This window comes from Stylophora pistillata, chromosome 13 (assembly GCF_964205215.1).
Source record: "Stylophora pistillata chromosome 13, jaStyPist1.2, whole genome shotgun sequence".
NCBI lineage: Eukaryota > Metazoa > Cnidaria > Anthozoa > Scleractinia > Pocilloporidae > Stylophora > Stylophora pistillata.
This window is the reverse complement of record NC_142531.1, coordinates 10,184,284-10,207,815: the sequence shown is the minus strand read 5'-3', so window position 1 is coordinate 10,207,815 and position 23,532 is coordinate 10,184,284. Positions and strand designations below refer to the sequence as shown.

Here is a 23,532-nt window from a genome sequence, read left to right as displayed (position 1 = left end):
ATATTGATTATTTTCCTTGATGTTTTTTTTTTGTGTGTGTCCAGTGATGCCTTTTAAGTTCACCTTATCACGTTCCTCGTCGGTGGCGGAAAGGTCAATATTCCTTAATTAACAAATGGTAAACACCACAGCGTACACTATTGAGTTATGGATGCACGCGGGAGGTTGCTAAGCACGAAAGAAGCGTAAGAGTCGCTCGAGGCGATAGCCGAGAGCGACTCTAGCTTCTTGAGTGTTAAGCAAACCTCCCAAGTGCATCCATAACTCAATAGTGTACGGTGTGGTGTTTACCATTTGTTTTATAACATAACATTGATACATTGTAGCTAAAGAGTTCCCTTTTATTTCAAAATCTTACGTGACCAGAAAAAACAAGCGCGCGCGGAAAAATAGTCTTTGCATTTGCTCACGTCAGCAGCGTACACCCATGGGCAAATGGGGGACGCTAAATTGACCAATCAGAGAGCGCGATTTACTTCGGTTATGTTATAATCCCCTTTCATCTGCAGCAGCAGTTGTACCATCATGCACCCTGTGTACGATAACCAACAGCGTATGTGACATGATAAGATGAGTGGGCACACGATATATAGGACAGTTTTCCATCAAGAGATTTCATGGTAAGCAATGGAAATATTTACTAGGGAAATGACTGGGAATTTAATTTTTTTTGGCATTCGAAAATAAATAAATTTCTCTACAGAATAACACGAATTCATAATTAAAGTCCCGATTATGTTTTATAGAGGAGAATGTTCCCGAAGTGTTCCTTAGTGTACAAGGGTGCCATTCAAAATCTACTTTATCACGTTTTTCGTCGATCACGGAGAGGTCGATGTAGCAGGTCATGGGATTGTTCTTTTTTCCCCTTTCATCTGCAGCAGCAGTTGTGCCATCAGGCTATGAATGAAACCCAAACGGCATGTCAACTGGGTAGGGACAACTGAGCGCCTGCCAGCAAAAGATGTTGTAGGCAATAATTGAAATTTTTTTTTTTGACCCTACGTTTTCGTGAGGAAGATTTACAGAGAGCCAGGCTGAAGTGTTTCATGTGTAGCCTAAAAGTCATCTTTTTTCCTGATGAGTATTCTCGATCATGAATTCGTTATCATCATTTATTTTTAACTTGTTCTGGTACATCCATTTGTGTAAGTCATTACTGCACCACTCCATGGTATCCAGTGCCTTCGCTTGCTCCGCACGACTATTGGGATTAAACGACAAGCAAAGTTGCGTGTCATCAGCGAAACCGTTTGCATTCAGCAGGTGGGCTTGTACAATCTCAAAGAGCTCGGAGGCATAGACTACAAACAATAGCGGGCCAAGGCAACTGCCCGGTGGAACACCGAAAGGCAGATCGAAGCTGTCCGATGTGGCTCCTTCAAACAACACGCGCTGACTGCGCCCTGACAGATACAACGAGAACCATTCTACGGCCTTCTCGCGCACACCAAAGTCAGTGGTCAAACGTTGCAGCAAAATCGCATGATCCACGGTGTCAAATGCAGCGCTTAAATCTAGAAGGACAAGTAATGTAACGCGCTGCGAGTTCATATCTAATAGAATATCATTAGCAACTTTGACCAGCGTTGTCTCCCTACTGTGATACTGGCAGTATGCAGATTGTGATAGTGGGTTAAGATCGCTGTTCTGAAAAGGATGAAGAAACTGCTTCCTTCAGTTAAAGCTGCGGAAGAATCTTTATAGAGCATTCATAGCTCCTCGTTTTAATTATTGTGCCGAGTCTTGGCATTTTTGTGGTAATCGCTTAACGTAAAAACTCGAAAAACTAGTGGAAATATCAAGCTGCCCGACTATGGAACACTATTCCTAATAATTTGAGAAACATGGATACCTATCGCAGTTTTAAACGTGAATTCAAGGAGCTCGACCTTGCAGGTCGATTCCTGTAAACTTTTTTCCTTTGTTGAGCCGCTGACCAGTGAAAAAGCAAACCATTGACTATCACGGGCTCAAATTAGTCTACATCGTGCGAGTGGAGCGAGTGCCGAAGTCGTGTTTGAACTGAAAGTGAGTCGACTTCCTTGAGAAGTGGCTTTTTTCTTTGGCTATAGCTTTTATTCTTGGCTCTTCTTGGATGTATCGATGCTCGACCGGCTTGAATTCGTAATGTCTTCTGTTGGTGTAAGTGAACCTCCCTCTGGCTTCTTTAGCTCAGTAAAATATGCAAATATTCAATTGATTAACCCTTTGATCCCTAAGAGTGACAAGCATCTAATTTCTCCTTACATTATCACCCTGAATCACACAGTAAGGTCTGGAGAATAAAGGAAATGATCACCAACTAAAAAAGCTCTTGATTTCTAACCAAATTCTCCTTGCCAGCTTCATAGGAAGGGTATTGGAGTATATGCAGAGTGATGTTGGGGGCTACAAATCCCGATCCAGATTCAAAGCAATAAGGGGCACTACTAGACGGGTTAATGAGGGTCCACCAACAAATTTCCTGCTAACGAAAATGCCCTAAAAAGAATAGGAGAATGAGCAAAATAAATTCAATGGGAATGGAAGTATATTCTCTGTTTCCTCTCAAAAAAGCTGAAAGAAATCGTAAAGGGGTGGGCAACAATGATTGTTAAGCTGCGGTGAAATGAAATAGAATGAAAAATTAAACTTCAATGTTTTTAAAATCAAGAATAATATCGCAGTAGTATCGTTCATTAACTGGGTATGAGTTATATACAAAAAATTGCCAAAAAACAGTAGTTGGCTGGCCTGTGGCAGTGTTGCCTGTCACGCGTCACGCATGTTACCTGTCAGTCTTGGCAGGCTTGTTTTGACCTTCTGTTTTCAGTTCGCCATTAAACTACACGTGTTTTTATTCTCGTTGTCTGCTGTTTCTGTTCACGGCCTATTACAGCAGGATCTCGGTAGTAAGAGGAAACGCATAGGGGTGCGCAGAAACTACCATGGTCGGGGAAAGACGGGAGAAAAAAAGTGAGGAAACCGTTTCACAGCCCTTTTCTGACAACTGCACGCTTGCACGTTACTCATTCATTAGCAAGCATTGACTGAGAGCCAGCTGGAATAACACACAGATTGGCGCGTGCACTCTGTCTCTATCACTCTCTCTTTCTTTGTTTAGGAGTTCATCCGATAAAATTATTTTCCATGATAGCAAAAAGTTCTCGCGAAGAAAAAAGTAACAATTATAATACAGAATTGAGTTGATGAGATACAGATGTGTGGTTATGTCGCTCCAGTAAGATCAAGGTAGAAGTTTCCAATTTATATTGCGGTTGTTTTTGTTTATCGAAGCGATATGTGTGGTCTGTACTTGTGACACAGAATTTTCAAATAATGATAAAAGCGCTAATGGTCTAACCCGTGCTTCAATAACAACAAAAGATTCATCATTATCTGTTTTTCTCTGCTATTTACACAGTCTTCTTTCATCACAAACACGCCATTATGACCTTGTCCTATTTTGTTTCTGTCATCAGGGCTCCAAATTTGTAATTTCTACTCGTGTGTCAACAGACGATTTCATCAGTCTTGTAATTTGTCAAAAACAGAGATGTTTGTTTACAAAGGAAGAAGTTCATGGTTACGGGTATTTCCGCAAATTTGAGATAGGAAACCTACTTTTGCCTAAGGAAATGCGTCACTGTTTACTTCTTCCTTGCTAACCTATAATGATGTTTACTTTGTACAATAAACTATACACAAAACTATTCAAATAAAGTCCTTGAAAAACTGTTAATGGTTTCCACACCTCGATCAAAAGCCTTTCCCAAAATAAAGGTGTTAAATGACTTATACCAAGGGTCTCCGGTCTGCCCAAAAATAGCTCCCATAAAAAGCTTTCATCCCTTCTTGTAAAGCGGAAGTCGTCTTGAATTACTCGATCATGTCTTAGCATTCCAGGTGTTCACTGCATAAAAGTCGCGACAAGTCAGATCGAAAGTATTTTTGTCACTGACTCGGACTGTTCCAAACGGAAGATCTCAACCAGTAACTCCTAAATAGCGTCAAAAAAATGCACATCAGAAGAAAATCTGCCACCATTCAAATATGGGAGAATGTTTTCAACTTTCAGCAGAGGAATTCTTTTGAGGGAAGGAGCAAGATCGATGAGAAAACTGACAGAATCAACAAGACAAGCGAACCACATGGAGAGACCCATCGCAAAGAGGACGTGTGGAAAAGGATCCGGAAGTCTGTCTCGAAAGTATTTTGCAAGAAGTGTAGGAACGAGGGAAAAACTGTCCCTTACACGAGCTTGCCCCGCTTGGACTGCCTGTCTTTAAGCGAGGATCAACTAAAAAGGAGTCATAAGAGACTTCGGTTTTGGTTAAAACGAACAGAACAGGAGGACCACGTTTTCGATTACGAACGATGTGAAGAAAGCGACGAAGAGGATTGTGATTCAATCGTCGTGCCGAGAAGAGAAAGCTGGGAGAAGAGAAGAATGGCCATTTGTAAAGAGATTGAGCGCAACACTGCAGTTGCGTTTAGATCTAGAAGCACCTCTCTCTTGGAACTGAGAAAGACTCTGGTAATCAATAACAGGTTCAAAGAGATGGGGCTCTGACGAAGACAAGGCTTGCACATATTCTATTCAAAGACAACATTATGTATATGTTATTGTAAAGTATCTTGAAGTGATTCGGATGAGTTTCACAAATATGTATTGAGAGTTTACGTACGGAGAATGTGATGAATTTATGGCATTATTTATCCCATATATACTGAGTCAAAGGTAAAAATATTTGCGTTATAAAGATATTTACTGAGAAAGTCGTTTGACCAGTTGATCATTCATTAATATGTTGTATGAAATTTTAAGAGCTATTCGGATGATCGTATGCAGAGCAGACGGCCTCGGAGCTGCCGGCAGGAAGCCTAGAAAAGGTATATAAATTTCATATGGGTTGGCATTTGCCGAAATGCAGATATTTTGGCAAAGAGCACTAAATAAATTAAACGTGAAACAATTATTGTTATACTGTGCATCACAGTTTATCATAAATCGAACTTAAGCCGCATTACATCGCTTGTGCCACTATAATGGGCGGTTTTTGTGCGGCAGCTCACTTAATTTAATCTCATGACAGAAAAAAAACCCTCCGATAGTTACGCGAATTCTGCACTTCCCGCGATCCTGCATCGGAATCTATTACGCCCTTTTTAGTGTCCTTGCGCGGCTTTGTTAAAGAGGATCAAGGCTTTTCGAGCAATTTTTCTATAAAAATAAATCAATTTTCCCTCATTTTTGTTCACACCCACATGCAATATTCTTTGTGCGGCATCTATAGAGAGACATTCCAATAAAATGATTGTAAAGTCTATTTAAGAAATGGATAGAAAAAAACCTCCTAAGCAACGCGAGCCACAGTAAAAAGTCTTTAAAATATAAACTTATGAAAGCTTTTCCCATAAATTGTCTTACAGCACTAGTACTAGCACTTTATTTCAAATAAACTGCCTGTGCCAGTGCTGTTAAGACAATCTACGGCGTCCTCTTAGCCTCGCAATTTGAAATGCATCGAGGTAAGCCTGTAATTAAGTTTAAAGTTCTGGATAAAGGCGGCACGATTTGTTGTTATCACAGAAAGGATTAGGTTTTTGTAAAACTACTAGACTCCATTCGGATTATAACACACCCACGCACGTACCGGCAACACATAATTGCAGTATAAATATCCTCTTGAAATTGCATGCGGAAAACGTCATGATGGGTTATTCAAAGCAGCTGTGTATAAGTTGAACATGTAAAGGATGGCTTATCAGAAAATATTACATATAAAAAGAGGACCTCGCTACACTGAGATTTTTGCCCCGATTTGAACGTGCCATATAGGCAGCTTGACCTAATGTGTTAATTAAATAATTATTGTTTGTGGTCTAACCGCGCGAATCATTTAGACGCCCATTCGAATTAATTTTAACTAGCGGTCTTTAGGGCAGAGAAAAGGTATTACCTACGTCACCGAGTTGAGAATCATTTATCATAATTTTGACACTAGATTACCCACGGCGCCTGCTGTATTGATGTTTCTCCTTGAAAATCAACTAACTCCAATGCACACGTTAAAACAAAGATCGAAGGGTTAGTCTGCGACTTGCTTTTTTTATCGACTAATTCCCGTCGCATTGCATATTCCCGTCGCATTGCATATTCCCGTCCCATTACTGGCAGACAGAAACATTAAATTTGCAATCTGTTCCACAAGAGTACCAGCGCCTTCACGTCTCGGAGTGATCACTCTAAATTTGTCGAATTCGAGTTGGATCATTTATTGCTTTAACTCTACCTTGAAGGTCTTTCGAGACGGAGAGCTTCGTTGGAGATCGGGGGAAAAAGGGACATAAATATGAAAACTAGAAAGAAATTCACAAGGAGTCCCAAGGGGTTTATGTCGATAATAGTGACAACGGAAAAGCGTTAAAGCATCCTAACCGGTTACGGGCACTAAATTCCCGTTTCAAAAGGCGCTTCTATCTGTTTCGATTTTTGTCACACACTTGATACTCCATTCTCATGCCAAATGCCAAATAATTGTGCTCTCAAGTATTATTTTTGATACATGCAAGACCAGGGAAGGTTACCTTTAAAAAAAGATTTTCCTTTGCTAGTCTAGGTTTATAATTGCTGACGTAAAAATTCATGGCGATCCACATTATTGCGTGTCATTGCGGAAAAGATTTTGATGTTCTTTGTCTTTCAAACGCCCCACCAGTTTGGAAAGCTCCGATAGCACAAAGAAAAAGAAGAAGAAGAAAAGAACCTCTTATACTATTCATCTGCCTTCCTTTTGCTCGAATGAGCTGGTACGGTAATAAGCAAACCCCGCCTATGTTCGTAAAGGATAAACATAATTTCCCGTCACCCTCACGGGAGAAATGGCGAGATCCCCATTCGGGAAGCAGGAAGACCACAGCCACGGTTCACTTTTATCCTCTCCTGTCCGAAGTTTCGAAAATTGGACGTGACCTTCTTTACTTGTGGTATGTAGCATTGCTTTCGATCGTAAATCTTTCAATCTTGTTGATATCTTTTACCAGGTGAACAGCTCTTTAGTTTGTTTCGACACTATTTCCTTAGTGAGCTGACACGCCACGTACTCAAGGCCGTGCCCTTACTGAGTCACTGTGGCGTTGCGAAACGAGAGTACTTTGTTTTCTTACATGTAATGCTGACAGGCTATATTGCCAGTCCCGTAACTACAAGTACATCGCAAACCACTGTTTTTAGGCCCCTCAGGTATGCGTTCTAAAACAAGTAGCATACGAGTGATAGAACCCAAATTTAATTAGCAATTTTATGCGCTCCAAAAATCTTATCATCAATTAGCTGGTTGATTAATTTACAACACACAGTTATGTTGTTTTCATAAAATGTAACTTTCTCAATGATGTGTTAATTGGCCGGAACAAAGAGAACTGTCAGCTGATGACGATGTTACTGCTTTAATTTTTTAATTACACTTTGAAACCGGATGTGGTTTGACCGCGCTTTTCTGAGTTTGACATACTTCAGCCGCAAACGATGAAAATTTCACGCTGAGACATATTCAATGCAGAAAAGAAGACGCCATACATCAAAATGGAATCTTGGACGATTCAATGCCTACGGATTAACCAAAATGACCAGGCAAGAGTTAAGGCCGACATTGGAAAAAGGTGTGTCAAATTAAAACTTGCCTGCATGGCTTAAAAGTCTCATCAAATGACCTTCATTGCGGAGACGAAAAACAGAGTACGGGAACATGCTCACAACTTCCGGGGTGACAACTTCACGTGACCGAGACTCAACGGATGTTAAAACGTCACCCGAAATAATCTGCACAGGAAAGGAAATGCCAGAATATAAACAGGATGTGTGGAATACTTGAAAACGTATCTTCAGTTCTGCTCGATTCAAAGTGCATGATAGTTAACAACTATTCACCGAAGTGGAGGTGGTTAGTGGTGGATATTTACCGAGCCGCGAAGCGGCTCGGTAAATATCCACCACTAACCACCGACACTGAGGTGAATAGTTGTTTTAGTATATACTAAAACAGTGAGATAACATACACCGCCGTCGTTAATTTGAGTGATTTCTTCGCTTGTCACGGAAGCAAACCGGGACGCCATTCTTTTTTCGAGTTGCTCGGAGGTGAGCAAAGGATATTCGGAGTTTGACTAGCCAATCAGAGCGCGCCTTCAACGCTATCCACTGTTTTAGTATATACTAATTCATGATATAGCTAATGATGAATTCGTTATAGTCGAAGTTCCTTTTCCTTGTGCTTTGAGAAGTCTCGAGTCGACTAAGCAGGACCCACTCAACACTCACTGACCCTCACTTGTCTCACTTGGCAAGGGGATATATTCTCTTGTACTTACTCGCCGAGGTCAAAGATGGAAAACTCCTGTGACAAGGAAAAATCTGCGGGACTCTCGGATCTTCTAGTAGAAAGTATGACACTTAACTAGAAGACTTAGCACTTTTAAGGTAAAATGTTCAATCTGATCAGGTAAAAATCACGCCTTCAAGCAACGAACTAACTTTGTTTATTACACGACTCGGGCAGTCAGAGGGCCAATAACTAATATCAACCAATCAAAATGCTCTATTGCCGGTCCAATATTCTCTAAGTATTGGACCGGGCACTGTCCCGAATGGTCCCGAATGTACCACACTTGTGTCCCTTTGAACTTCAGTCGTATAATAAATCTCTTATTAACCAAGCTTGCTCGGGACCGTAATGGAAGAATATCGGCGCTCGGTCCGTACTGTCAAGACCTCGGGCCGATATTCTCCCAGTACGGCCCTCGCGCTTGGTTAATAAGATATATTTAATGCCCGTGCCTACCTTTGAGTTTCACTGTATGTATGGTCTAGAGGCAGCGAAAAATTTAAACAAACAAACTACCTTTATTTAAGTCATAAATTTCTCCGGTGGCGGTGTAACATAAATATAATCACGGTGGGTCATCGCCGCAGAAAAAGAAAAATTTACAGGCAAAACAACGCTTGAGGAAATAGTTCCAATATGTGTTTCTAACGTGTCTAACGAGTCCTGACAAGTGGGTTACACTTAACCTTTGCCATTAACAAAAAAACTCAGAATACTATAATCCTGGCAAAATCCTTAGCTGTTAAAAAATCAAAAAGACGACGAAAGGGAAAAATGTTTGCTCCAAAAAAAGAAAAAAAAAAATACAACTATACTCTTGCCGCATTTGTGATATAATATAAGTCTACAACTACTCCAATTTTTTTCCCTAAAACTCTATCTGAGGTCTGACTTGATTGTGGGTCACAATACAGAGTCCTACCAAAGGTCATATTTTGGTCCAACATCCTCTCAGTTCATGACACGATATTTAAATTGCTTTAAAAAGTCCATTGTTTAACAGTTATTATTACAGCTTACCACTGTAGTCACTTCTGCCAGACATCCTCTGTTTCCCATCTCCATTAGAATCCTTTCTCTGAGATGATTTTAATGCATTTTTCTTCGTGGGTACCACTAGCGAATTAAGTTTGTAATAGTCAAGGAACGTCCGCGCTACATTACGGCCAAGTTTGAAGTACCCTTCTTCGGTATACGGCGACATTCCTTGTGAAACAGCCGTATTGTAGCTGAAAAACGACACTTCCAACGTGTAGCAATGAGTCTTTGGGTCTAAGCAGCTGCCGAGAAAACGGCGCCCCGTGCCAGCTTTCACAGCATCCTTATTAAATGAGGTATTAGACATGGAAAAGTCTTCTGCATTCGCGCATAGAAGTCTCGGATAAACAGCTTGCCTTTCGAATCGTTCCTCCTCGTCGTAGATATTCCCGTACATGAAACCATTCATCATAGTGGAATGCGCGTGAATATCGATGTAAAAGTCGAGATGGACATTTTCATCTTCATCCAGCTGCATTAAGTGGTTCTTACAAGCTACAAGGGTAGGGTGAGCCCACGGTGAGGGCTCCTGCCAATGGCGATTCAGATCAAACCCCATCAGAGAGCAGCGGTAGTTACCCAAGACTACACCGTCTGGGTTTAACATGGGCACTATTTTAAAAACCAGGTAATCTCTCAAGACTTTTGCCACTGGATGACTACTGACAAGGAAGTCAATTACACCTTGACAGACATAGGATGATGGAGTTTCACCTGACACAGACAACAAAAGTATTCTGTTAGCCCTTTAACCCCCAGAGGTGATTATTATGGAACTTCTCCTTATATTATCTATACATTGTCCAGCAAACAGGTAATGAGAGTACTCAAACTCACTAGATGGAAGCTGATGTCTGGATCTAACACCAAATTCTTGTAACTAATTATCAAGGAATTGTGTTGTAGGTAAAGGGAAGAATTAACCATCAGAGCATGAAATTGAAAGGGTTAATCAAAGATTTGGTATGTGCTAACCAGAAGCTTAGGCTTAGGTTGTATGCTGTAGGCTGACCTACTGTATCAATTTTGTGTGACTGATTGAACTCGAGCTGGAGAAGTCTTGGATCAAGTCAGGGTCAGTTATGTGTTCTTGAACCACTTCACTCTCACAGTGCCTCTCCCCCCCCCCCCTGGAGTAGGAGTAGGTATTGGTGAACTGTCAGGGAAAGCTGACAAAATTAAAAGGGTGGGGTACCTGCAATTAGTATGATTTCAGAGCTGAGCTAAGAGTTTCCAGCAATCTGACTGGTTGAGCGGTTCCTTATATGACACTATATAAACCGCTCCATGCGGTTTATATAAAATGTTAAAATAAAATGTTAATACATGTTACTAAAATGTTATGATTTTAGAAAGTTCTCTGTTGTTCAGCTCTGAAATTAACTAAAACAATTATTTGCCTCAGGTTCGGTGAATATTGTCGAATAATCCCCTCCACTTTGTCTCGGGGATTATTCGACGATAGTCACCTCACCTTCGGTGAATAATTATCAATTAGCTATCATCCTGTCCGTTTTGAAAATTGTGCTGTGGCTTCTAATTTGCATTTATGATTGTGTCTGTGCTTCTAGAACATTCCTATTCATTGCTATCACTTTTTTCTTGGTAGGTTTAGGTAATTATGAAACAATTTTTAGTGTAATAGAAAAAATTTAGGTAATTATTCTTAGTATTTTCAATAAAGTGTTTGTAATCCCTTGAATGCTAGTTCCATTATTTTATTATTCAGGTCCCTTTTGTTTTAAACATAGTTTACAATTTTGTCACCTATGTTTAAATATGCTGACTTTTCTGTCATCAGTGTTGTAATATTTAACTAGTTTTTTTATCAATAATCTTGAGTATGGTTACCTTCACTGAAACATCAAACTTGTAACACTGTCCAAGACACACATTGTACAAAATTCAAAAGAATACATTATCTCAAGCGAGGCCAGAATGGCTAATTTAAATTTTAACAAAAGAATATTTATACGGCAGCCATTTATGAAAGTGGTCTATATGCCACCAATGAGACCAGTTAAATATGAGGAAGCTGATGATTTGCACTAGCTACTCGTAACTTTGACAACCTAGTTTAATATTTGTTTCAAGATTGACCTGTTGATGTGCTTTTTTCTCTCTAACAGTCCTTAAAAAAAATTGTGAGGAAGAGGTTGCTTGTTTTTCTAGCGCTAGCCACATCAAATATGGCCCACCATTATAATTATGGGCATGTAGGCATGGGGTGACATATCCACACACTGGGTTAGATATATGATTTGGAAACCAGTTCAGTTCTCCTTGTTTTCTCTTAAGTTTATAAATCATGAGCCAAGGGTAAGTGAGTGACAAGTGATTTACATACTTTTCAATTGTACTCCCAACATAACACCGGTAAACCGATAGGAAGTATTTTCTATTACATTGTTGAAATAAATTTTAAAATGTTTTTAAAAGATAAGTTTTTAACTTACCAGGGTGCTTGTAGTATCTCAGGGATTTTATAAACGATTAATAATAATGATGATAATAATAATATTTACTCAGGAGGCGATATCACAATACAAGTAAATGGTTTTCAGAACGGCCCTGTAAAAGCTGTATTTCTGTAAACTAGCGGTACACACAACTTTGTTCATAATTCGCTGTAACAAGAATAAAAGGCTTACCTGGATGAATCCTTGCTGTGATGAAAATAACCCTCTTTTTGAGATCATCTTTCATGTTTTCTGGGGAAGTGACTGTCAGTAAATCAACTCTGCGCTGCTGAATAGTCAAACAAAGTAGTTCCCTTTTGTAACACTCCATGTTCCTTTTATCAAGTCCCTCGAGGAAGGTTTGCAGACGAGAGTATGTGTAAGGGAAGCAGTAAGCAAATTGATAAACATCTGTGTCATTATCGAAGGCAAACGCAAATGAGAGTACATAGTTTTTTCTGTGGTCGGGGCAGCGATAATAGAAGCAATTTTTGGCAGGAATTCTCTGCCAGTTTGGCCGACTGGTAGACTTGACTAGAGGAGTCATTCCCTCGCGATATAAGCTTTTAGTTTTGCTAAAATTCACAACATTGAATATGACCCGCTGATAAGGTGCTGTGTTCTCAACAGTGAAATTAAACCAAACGCGAAAGCGAGGATTGCAGGTGTCCGGGCGAATAAACAAATCGTATTCGAATTCCGTGATGTAGTCAACTCGGCCGAGATTTCCACTTTCAAAACAAGCATCGAACATCAAGTGCCCCTTTTTAGGCGCTCCTGAAAAGTCAGGAGGTAGAGCATAGTATTTAGATAGGTTACCCACAGGTTCGTCCGCTTTGACGATATTTTCAGAGTCCAAATCTTCGTTCACACCGCTTTCTTGACTTTCGCTGCGAGACGCCATCTTGAATATGCCGGCAAGATTTCTAATCACTATGACAACAGAGAAATCAGCGAATGTGGAAGAGATGTGTGGGGAGGGGTGGGGATTTTGAGTTCAGGATAGGGAGGCAGAGCTGTAAAAAAGTGCCGTTTTCATGTTTCTAATAAGTCTCAAAAAAGAAACAACAACTTTGAGTTTAAATTTACAAGACATGTTTCGACATTCTCATTTCATCTTCAGTTGCAAATGAGCATTTAACTGTTGTACATTTGAATTTATATTAAGGTACGTTACAAACTACGTGTCAGGGCTTACGTTACATTTGAATGTTAAAAACGCGAAAAAATGTAAATAGCGCGCGCTTGACTAGATCAAAAAAAAAAAATAAATAAATAAATAATAAAAATAAATTAAAAGACCAAGGAGCAACATAATTAAAAGGAAAGAGACAATTCTAGATGTTTCAATTGCTGATTAAGGATAGGTTTTTCCCACTTAATATGCAATGCCTCTTTGATCTTAATTTGGTATTTTGAAGCGGCAGAATCTAAGATCGTGAAACATTCAGTATCACAAGAGTCAAGACAAGCCCTTGATGATTGCAGGTGCTTGTAAATATGCGAAGTTTTGTCCGACAAGAGGTGCTCACGAACTCGTGTACAAATGTGGCGAGTGGTCTCACCAATATAACTGACATTACAACCAGCACATGAAAATTTATATATGACACGCGAACGTAGACCTAGCGGTACTGAATCTTTCACACTGAACATGTTTCTGAGTTTAAACGTACTGCAGACTAACTTAACATCTAAATCAGCTCTACAATAACGTTTGAGTAGTTGTCTTAACTTAGTCTGAGCGATGTTCGAAAACCGACCAACATAGGGAAGTTTATAATAGTGCGCAGAAGGTTTACCGGAGTTAGAAGAGGCGTTCTGCCCAGTAGGAGAAGGATTATTTTTCTTCGCTAGATACCTGTAAATGATCTTGTCTATGACCCAAGATGGAAAACAATTTTTCCGTAGCAAGAAAATAAGTTTCTTGACATCCAGATAAAAACCAACCCAGGAATTATTGATCTTATATGCTCTGTCAATCAACGTTCTGACTAAACCTAATTTGTAAATCAAAGGGGCGAAGCTGAAATAATTAGTAAGAAGACCAGTAAACGTCTTCTTGCGATATACACTGGTGACGATGGATGTATGATTGTTGTCTAACAATATGTCTAGAAACGATAATTTCTTATCAATTTAGCAATAGTCAGAACGTTGATTGACAGAGCATATAAGATCAATAATTCCTGGGTTGGTTTTCATCTGGATGTCAAGAAACTTATTTTCTTGCTACGGAAAAATTTTTTTTCCATCTTGGGTCATAGACAAGATCATTTACAGGTATCTAGCGAAGAAAAATAATCCTTCTCCTACTGGGCAGAACGCCTCTTCTAACTCCGGTAAACCTTCTGCGCACTATTATAAACTTCCCCATGTTGGTCGGTTTTCGAACATCGCTCAGACTAAGTTAAGACAACTACGTCTTACGTCCTTTTCTAATAAGTGATTTCAAAATATGTATTTCCCAAAATAATCGTGAATCTTGAAAAGGCTAAGTTCTCTTTACCAATTTACCAAAGAATCATAGCTGCCGAAAGGTAAAAATTACTGGAATTAGATCAGGGTAAGCCTGAAGGCAAGTAAATTATCTGCCTTGTGAGGGTGCGCAATTTTGCTGTGATTGCAATATTCTAAGACAAAGAACTAATTTCATCAGTTCCCATTTTTATTGCATTACAGTATTTCGCCTGATACAATACTCCCCAATCAGTAAGCTACAATATTCCTCGTACCGAGGCGAACCCTCCATACGATGCTAATTAAACCTCGTCAGCCTTGGACGCCCGCGAATGGAAATTCCGGAAAAGTTGGCGGGGGCCGTTCAGTTGTGAGTTCAACTTCAAATGTTGCAGGGGCTGAGGAGGGAGGTTTCGGATTGGCGGTGGAGGATTGGCAATCACCATCCCAAATTTGTATTCCATGCTCCGTACAAATCACTGCAAAGCAGCCATTAGGATCGCCAGATATGACTTCTCCAGGAAGGTACACTCGGTCACCGTATATATCGCATCCTTGCGGTTGGGCAGTAGGGCTCAGCGAGCCGAATGGCAACTGAGGGGCTGCAGGTCTGCCTTGAGTGTGTCCATTGATCAGCAGTAAAATTACCATTATTGAGTAGAATAGAGGAGGGTTTTGTGCCATTCTCTGAACGGAAATAAAACCAAAAACTTAAGACTCACGACAACTCAACGTTCATATCCATTGTCCTTAATTCTAAACTCGTAAAGATTTTTGTACCAACGGGGAGCCAAGCCTAAATCTTCCTGATTTACACACTTTTAATTACTGTTTACTTCGACAGAAAAACACGAAATCTACTTGATTGAAATAAATGTAGAAAAACTAAATATCAACCGACCTTGTAAAGATATGAGAATTTCAATGCTTGACTGGTTTTTTAACTGCCACCAAAGTTTCTCTTGTAGGCTTGAATTAACTGTTTGCTTTTAGTCGGCGAGTGACTTACTGTGATGTGAAAAGATAAAGCAAAGCTAATATGATAGATCCTTGGACACTAAGTCTCTCTGAAAGAATTTTTTGACAAAAATGTCGGCCATGACAAACATCACCAGATGAATACTTAGCCAGTTACTAATGGATCAGTTTTTTTGGAGACGCTATTTGCTGTGGGAAATCGAGAAAAAATTTACTGTTACGACCTCCCAATGTAGTGCTGGAAATCTTTACAATCTTTACTTTTTATCCTAATATTCAGTTTCAACCCATGACAAATTACTGGACTTTCAAGGAAACAAGTCTCAAAATTCAATGATTAATTTTAGCAATCAGACGGTTTAAATGACAAAGACAGACACAAATCTGCATAAGTCATGCTGTAGATTTATGTACACAGCCTGGGTATTTTAAGGATTTACTCACCAGATGTCCTGTATTTTGGCCTTCAAATTTGTTTCAAAAGGGATAGGTAGTAACGAGGTTTATTCCATTAAGTAAGGATATTTATCATGAATTCGATTTCCCTAATTACCCTCTTAAAAGAAATCCAAAAAGGATCACCCCAGCATTAATTAAGTTTCATTTTCTCTTTTGCCAAAAATCAACGCAATATTTATCAGGAATTGTTCATGGTGAACACTGAATAAATACAATGAGGGGAGAAAAATTAAATTTTTGTTTTTAATCACTTGACAAGTAATCATAGCATTTGTGCTTTTCGTGAGTTATGTAAAATTTGGTGTACGTTTTGTCAAGAAAAGGCACTCAAGACTTATGTGATTCTAAGATTGAGGCTTTCCTGAGTTGAAGGAGGTGATCAGTGGAATTTGTCTACCTAGGTCCTACTTCCTCATTTATACATCAAAAGAAACTAACTTACACACTGCTTATTTCCCTTACCTTTCAGCCGAGCCTGATACTTCTATAGGCATGAGGCGAAAAGGAGCAAACGTATCACAGGCTATTTACCTACCCCACCCCTTCCCCGTTTGCTTGTATATCAACACCCGCTTTCACACCCATACTACGACCAGTTCGCGGGCTAAATCAAAGGAATGAGCATCCAAGGAAATCAGAAAATTTGGAACCTAATTTGTTTAATCGAGAGAACTTCAGAAACAAAGAGCAATGGTATATTATAAAAAAGTTACACTTTCTGTAAATTTTAGTGTGATTTTAAAAAGAGCAATTTTCAATTAAGTTTTTAAAGTGAAGTAATCCATGATTAGTTCCTTACTGCGCTTTGTGATTGATTTAGACAACTCCAGACATCCTGATCAGACCCACCAAGTGCATCATGTCGATATTTTCTGTCGCAGCTCAGGCAGTTGACGCGGTGTTACTTGGAGTTTCACTGGTTTTGTCCAATATTCGACTTTTTTTCTCATCGACCGTTGTAATTAATTCATTCTTTTAGATAATAAACTCAGTTGAAAATCACTCCATAATAGATTTGACTTAGCTAGCTAGGTTATGGCGCGCAATGTTGCACGCGAAAGTCTGAAACAATGTTGTGTTTGGTCCAATGGTCACGCGCCACTTTCTGAACCAATCAGATTCAAGGCTAAAACCAATCACAACTTGCTCACTCACAATTTCCCGCGCTTCAGGCAGTTTGATTGATTTACTTCGTGTCCTTATTGGTTCCTCGTGACCATTTTCTGTTGTGATTGGTTGTTGTAAATGATTGCTTTGGTTTTGGTTTTATAACACCCAATCGAACAGTGCTTTTTTCTGGCCTATGCCAGGTCGTTTACATACTTAAGTCATGTGAAATACCCACCTGCTCTTTGAGTAGAATGAAGAAGGTCGGGTTGAAAGCAAACAACATTGGAAAGAAAATGATAATCACCTTGGAAAGCGTTTTAGCGACCTCAATGAGCATCGAGATGTAGACTGATACCAACGTGATAGAATCGTCTCAGGAACAGGATCAAGGTGGTGTACGATAATAGAATCATTATCGAGCCGAGAGGCCACATGACCTTTGTACCTTTGAAAATGATGTTTGCTCTCCCGAGATACGGAGACAAGAAACACAGAGTACACAGAAAACAACACCATTCGACATAGTTTGCGATGTGAGTTAGGTATCTCCATTTCTGAATGGAAATTTGGTAAAGTTCCTTTATCATGTGAATGCAGATAAAGATCACAATCAGAAAACATGCTCCGGTTGAAAACGCACTTCTAGACTTGAATAATTCATCGCTTTTATTTACGCCATGATTAAATAGCCGCAGCTTTTCTCGTTCTACTATTAAGAACAGAGACAACAGCACAACAAAAGTGAGGTAGGACAAAAAGTTTATCCAAAATAACGGCCTTCCCATGGTACTCCACTTCCCCTAAAGAAGCGCCTGCGATAATGGATGCATGAGAAGTCCTTCGTGCTCAAGTTGGACCATGTGGGAAGGTGCAAAAAAGCGTGGACCATCATAAGTTCTTGGGTCTTATCTCCTGGAGCAGAAAGAATGCTGAGGTCGAAGGTGATGGAATCAACTCAGGGTCATCTTTTGGATGATCGGAGCGGGTTACACATTTATCCATGACAACCTGAGCAATTCTGGCATGCTCTTGACTAAGTTCTTCATTGGGTTTGCTCCTCTGTTTACAGCGTATTTAAACAAGCTCATCCACCTAGAAACAAGCAGTCATGAGCGACTTTGAGACTTTTAACACAGTGATGGTTTAAAATTTTCTCATACGGAGGGAGACTTTATGTATCAGTCACCTAAAAACATTCACCTTTCAGTCAACTTACACCATGTTACAATGTTCAATCATTCGGTCCAATCCCTGAGGACAAAATGGTACCTACAATGCACCAACTTAGGACTTATTAGGCGAACAAATGCTCCAAACCCGTGAACTTTCAAAATGTCTCGAACTGATTCCAAAGGATAAAAGTGGTCTGAATTCCTTTCCTTCTTTACCTTGAAAATCCAACAGTTGACATAACATGTCAGATTGTTCGAAGTAATGAACCAAAGGTGGTTTTGATACGTGTTTTTCTCCATTTACCATTTGGCCCCTAAGAGCGACCAGTGTCGAAATTCTCCTTACAGTATCACCCCTGGCTCAAACTCTTAATTGTTAAATAAATTCTCCTTGTCAGCACCTTTTGAAATGTATGGAGTATATGTATGCTGATGTTAGTAAGTTTCCTTGATCACGAACACAACTGGACTTATTTGGGATTCTCAAGAATTACTTCAGCCACGTTTTCCATGTCACACGTGATAGCAACATCTAAACACGTCAACATTTGCTTATTACGCGCAGTGATATCAGCACCACGTGATAACATAAGCTCTAACACATTAACGTGACCGTACTTTGCAGCCACGTGAAGCGCGGTGTCGCTATTTTGATCGTCTGCATCAATTGCAGCCACGGATTGGTACGAAAGTAGTGCTTGAGTAGTGCGTGGGCATCCACCAGAGGCGCAATGGTGCAGGGCTGTCCAGCGATTGCTGTCTCTGATACTGGGATTGGCGCCCAAGTGTAAGAGAAGAACTGTCGTTTTCCTATTGGCAACGAAAAGCAACAATATTAGTCATGTGCGAGCATGCTGGTTAGAGTCTAGAAATGGTTTTCAAAGGTAGACAGAAGAGCGCGCAAAGCTCACATTTCACAAGACACAAAGGCAGAACGTTCAAACAACTGCTTTCTATGATTGGCTCACTATGCTGGGCAGACAAGAGAAATACTTCTCTAAAGGTAGACAAAGGTTCCCGCAAAGCTCCCATTTTCAATACATTAAGTTCGAACATAAAGGAAGACGTTCAAACGGCTACTCTCTGTAATGCAGTGGGGTCCGATCCATTACATCCTCGGGAGCTACAGTGCATTTCTTTACCAGCAGCATTTGAAGGATCTGGTGATTATCATTGCAGGCTCCAAATTAGCAAAGACATTTTATAACTGGATGTGACGCATTTTACAGTGACAGTGACAGTGGCAGTGACGCATTTTACAGCTGGGTAATTGTGTGAATATTTATTAGCCCCTGTATAGCGCAGCGGGTAAGTGCACCAGAATGTAGTATAGCATATCACTCACCCACACATATAATAGCACACGAAAAATGCTTCGCAGGGGAGGGGTATCAACAGAGACTGGCTTGTGTTAAACAGCCTTACCTTCAAATTCCCTTTATGTGCCGCGTAAAACAAAGGCGTTTGTAAATCCTTGTCTGTTTCGTTGATCAATTGGCCTTTATCTCGATTAAGGAACATGCGAGGAGTTCCTTCTCGTTCATGTTTCACAGCAAGGTGTAGACAGGTCCTGAGAGACGCATCTCGTGACTTGAAGTCAGCCCCAGAATCCAGACTGCTCCGCAGTTCTGGTCCTACTTCGCTTCACTGCCAAAACGAACGCAGTGCGATTTTCGTTGTCCTTGGCATCAATATCGGCTCCGTTTTCCAACAGGAAGTTGATGGTGTCTACACGGTCAAATTCAGCAGCTCTGCACAAGCAACAGTTACGATAGAGAATATTATTCAGTTTTCCTCTGAATAAACTGTCTTTTGAGAATCAAGAGCAGGGCGTTGATAACAGGTAGAGTTTAAGGTGAATGTGGGCCCCTCTTGGTCACCAAAAAGTGATTATTCAATAGTTACAAAACAACCTGACATGCTTGCCCCTCCCCCCTTCCCCCAAAAAATTACAGTAAGACGTTACTCTAGGAACCTTAGACAGAATAATTCAGTCCCTGTAAGATATATAATGCCTCTTTCGTCTTTGAAGATTTGAAGTTCTTTGTTAAACCACTACTCTTTAGATTTGGTATATCGCAACTAATTCTCTCAATTTAGGGGTTAAAGTGCACAAAACCCCTTCATCGTATGGTTTCGATTCTTATAATGGAGTTTTAAAGATTCTCTCGTTGCCCAACGATGAGGACGAATAGAAACTCTCTACGGCGGCCAACGTACAGTCTAAGACCTGGTTGAAAACAGTTGATAAACCCTAATTATCATTCAATTAGGAGAGACTATTTTGTCCAATGACTTCGCATCTCTTGAAAAGGTCGCAGTGCACTTTTCTCGCCTTTGAAGAGGAGTTCTTTGCCACCCATCTCTACCATCAACAGAAGCACCATGAGATATCAACAGCTTTACAATATCAATGTGTCCACAGGCGGCCGCGAGATGCAGGGGAGAGTGCCCACTCAATTTTCCATTCGTCTCCAGACCATCCAGAACATCAGCTCCTTGACTCATCAAAAGCTCTGCAGTTTGCCTGTGGCCCTTCTGACGGGCTAAGTGAAGTGCAGTGTTACCTTCGAAGTCAGGCGCATCAATGTAGAGTAATGGGTTCCCAAACTCAAGAAATGCTGGAACAGAATAGCGACGGTCACATGCGTCAAGGCAAAAATGATGTGGCAAATGATGTGGCTATTACCTTACCTATGTAGCTTCACGCCAATTTACATTATCACACAGTTGATACAACCAAATTATCTTGCCATACCCCTACCGACGCAGCACCACAGTTTATTGAGAAACTTACCCGGTTTATACAGTAGAGGTAAGCTTAGAAGGGTAGTCATGGTTTGTTCTTATATATTGGATACTGAGAGATTAATTGATAAGCAAACGGAAACAATAAAACCACTGACGTTGCTTCTTTTCTTTTTAGTATTTTTCCAGAGAAAAATAATTGCAAAGAAAAGAAATAGATTGCGAAAATATATACTTATGTTATCAAAGACACGTGAACGATATTGGAGCGGCGCTAATGCGTTCTCAATAGTTAAACTTCGAACAGTTTTCAAACTTACCCGTTCTTTGATTAAAAGTTGAACGATTTCTTCGTTTCCGTGTAAGGCAGCTAGATGCAGAGGACTCTTCTATTCCACATTGCGCATGCGAATGTTCGACTTATGCTCCAGGAACAGCTCATACAACTCGAGCTTACCACTAGCGCAGGCTAAGTGGAATGGCGTCATACCACTGTTATCTTGAAAGTTAAACAGATGATCGACTGTCACCGAGTAGAACTTTGGACGAGTCTACACAACCGTGGCGAGCCGCAAAGTGGAGCGGAGTTGCACCGTCAGAATCCTTCATGGAGGGATCGGCACCATACTCAATTAGTGCCTTAACAGCTTCATAGCTGTTGTAACTGTAAGGAAAGATAAAAGAATATTTAGCTTCTGCTTAAGGCTTAAAAACTGAGTTTTGCGCGCTGCCCAAATGAAGCGGGCTCCATATCTAGAAGGCGAAGGGCCAAGCGAACATTTTTGGCGCGATTTTAAGACTAGCACCGGTATAGCACAATCTAGAGTATATTTCAGTTGATAAGGCACTACACAGCCACAACACTGTGTATACCGCACCTTTACATCGATTGAAAATGTCCGCAATAATTAGGTAGTTATTGGCCAGGATGAAGGTGTGGCCAGGATGAAGAAGATTGGCCAGGATGGGGTGTGTGACAGTGAAAAATAAGGAGGGGGTGAGGGCGGGGGAGTGAATATTTCGCCCCTTCCTACCCTGCTGGCTATGCGGCAAATTGATATCTTTCCAACCTAGATATGAAAGTAGTTCTTACGATTTCGCATTGTGGTAAATAATAAGGCATCCCTCTTCTATAGTTTCAGAGCGGCACTGGTGCTGATAGTTTATTTTAACTCAAAATCTTTTGTTCATCGTGGCTCTCTTGACAACTAAAATAAACAGAAAAAAATCAATGAATCGCCCCTGACCTGACCTTTCCCCTTCTCCCAACAGCTGACTTGATAGCCTTGTAAGAATAAAATAATAATACGCTTGTTATGTAAAAGATGCTTAGCGCAATTTCAACGTGCCCAGGCATGTTTCTCAAGCAATGCAAAAAAAAAAGATTTCAACACTGAGTTGATTAGTCCCGGCTAGAAAAAAAGTTGTGCTGCGTCAGCCAAAAAAGTAAGCAAACTCTTCGCCAAACACATTAGCGCAGGTCATAAGATTCCTCTCTGTGTGTAAGGTACAAAAACGGTTCTTGGACGACCGGTCAGTCCTTGGTTAAATCAATTCTTCATCGCTGATTGGCCACTCTTGATAAGACCGGCTGTGGTCTCGAGCATTGGCCGTTCAGATCTCAAGTTTGTTATGCAATTATGAGGCAAATAAATTAGCAGTTTGGATCCGATTGAATTATACTGTTAAAAAACGAAAGTTTTTAGATAAACTGAGGTTTGGCTTAACAGAATGATGGCAGTAAGTAAGATAAGAAAATTAAATTGCATTTTGCTCATGGTTGTTTTGTTCGTGTGTGTCAGAGAACAAGGTGCAACTTCAGAATACCCCTGATTTAATTTTCCTTTGAAGTCAGCCCAGTGTGTAAACTTGGTTCAAATTCTATTTGTTGAAGCAAAGTTCAGGTAAAACTTATCGCACTGCTACATGTAAAGGCGCTAGTAACTGTCATCCCTGCTGATTGATGTTCACTTTACACTCGACTATCATCGTAACCACTTCCGAACCTGAATAGCGCGGGCAGTGTAATGGAGGGCTGTAAAACCATTCCTGTCCGCGTCATTTGCAATTTAAATCTTGTCCGATATGAGAATACTGCCTGACGAGGGCTAACTTATTTTCTCGGACGGCTTGTGGAAGACTCATCGTATTAAAACTCGCGTTTAAATCCAGTGGTAAAGTAGAATAAATTTCGAGTGTTTCTAAAAGATGTTGATTACTGGACTACCCGGAGATGTGCTCGGAAGATGTGGTCGCTCAAAGTCCAAAAGACTGTCGTGTTCCATGCCATTTGCCATGATGAGAATGTCTCGTAAGGGGCGATAAACAAAAAATTTGTTTATAGAAACGTGCGTTCACCCCAACTTATTGTCTCGCAGATCTAAGATCTGTCCCAAAACAATAGCCGGTCCGTTAGAAAATACCATTGTTGTCTTTGAAGACACAACAACAAGGCACATAATTACTTAAAAAAATTATTATGCGCCTTGTCGTTGTTAGAAGATAATTATGCGTAGACAATTAAAACTGAATAGTAATGTTCCTCAATTTTTAAATTTGATTTGAAAGTTTTGGGGATCAATCTCCACTTTTTAACAATTTATTTGTTGTTGAAAATTCCAACATGTAGCCTACGTGTAGTCGTACCCTCCGCCGAGCGTTTCTCCTCGAGGGGACTCCCGAGGGAAATGAGCGGAACCGGAAATAGAAAACAGGCCAGAACAAAGCGCCTGATTAGGC

At 40.3% G+C, this 23,532-nt stretch overlaps 3 protein-coding genes, 1 long non-coding RNA gene and 1 pseudogene across 4 annotated transcripts; 1 reads left to right on the top strand and 4 right to left on the bottom strand.

Moving 5' to 3' along the window:
* Window positions 1-1,065: 1,065 nt before the first annotated feature.
* On the bottom strand, window positions 1,066-1,554 carry LOC148717552 (uncharacterized). Its single transcript, XM_088743730.1, has one exon. It carries the CDS (start codon window positions 1,552-1,554, stop codon window positions 1,066-1,068), a length of 489 nt encoding a protein of 162 aa, XP_088599856.1.
* Window positions 1,555-3,746: 2,192 nt separating this feature from the next.
* On the top strand, window positions 3,747-4,967 carry LOC111340876 (uncharacterized). Its single transcript, XM_022947796.2, has one exon. The coding sequence runs from the start codon at window positions 4,001-4,003 to the stop codon at window positions 4,553-4,555; it is 555 nt and encodes a 184-aa protein (XP_022803531.1). The 5' UTR covers window positions 3,747-4,000; the 3' UTR covers window positions 4,556-4,967.
* Window positions 4,968-8,867: 3,900 nt separating this feature from the next.
* LOC111340866 (cytosolic carboxypeptidase 6) lies at window positions 8,868-12,779 on the bottom strand. The gene is made up of 2 exons (XM_022947784.2): window positions 12,059-12,779; window positions 8,868-10,121 (listed from the first exon to the last, which is right to left on the bottom strand). Exons 1-2 carry the CDS (start codon window positions 12,768-12,770, stop codon window positions 9,379-9,381), a joined length of 1,455 nt encoding a protein of 484 aa, XP_022803519.1. The 5' UTR covers window positions 12,771-12,779; the 3' UTR covers window positions 8,868-9,378.
* A 1,734-nt stretch (window positions 12,780-14,513) lies between these two features.
* LOC111340881 (uncharacterized) lies at window positions 14,514-15,373 on the bottom strand. Its single transcript, XR_002695791.2, has 2 exons — window positions 15,228-15,373; window positions 14,514-15,013 (listed from the first exon to the last, which is right to left on the bottom strand). It is a non-coding gene; the product is annotated as an uncharacterized LOC111340881 (long non-coding RNA).
* A 3,142-nt stretch (window positions 15,374-18,515) lies between these two features.
* On the bottom strand, window positions 18,516-23,213 carry LOC111340860 (uncharacterized; annotated as a pseudogene).
* Between the last annotated feature and the right edge of the window lie 319 nt (window positions 23,214-23,532).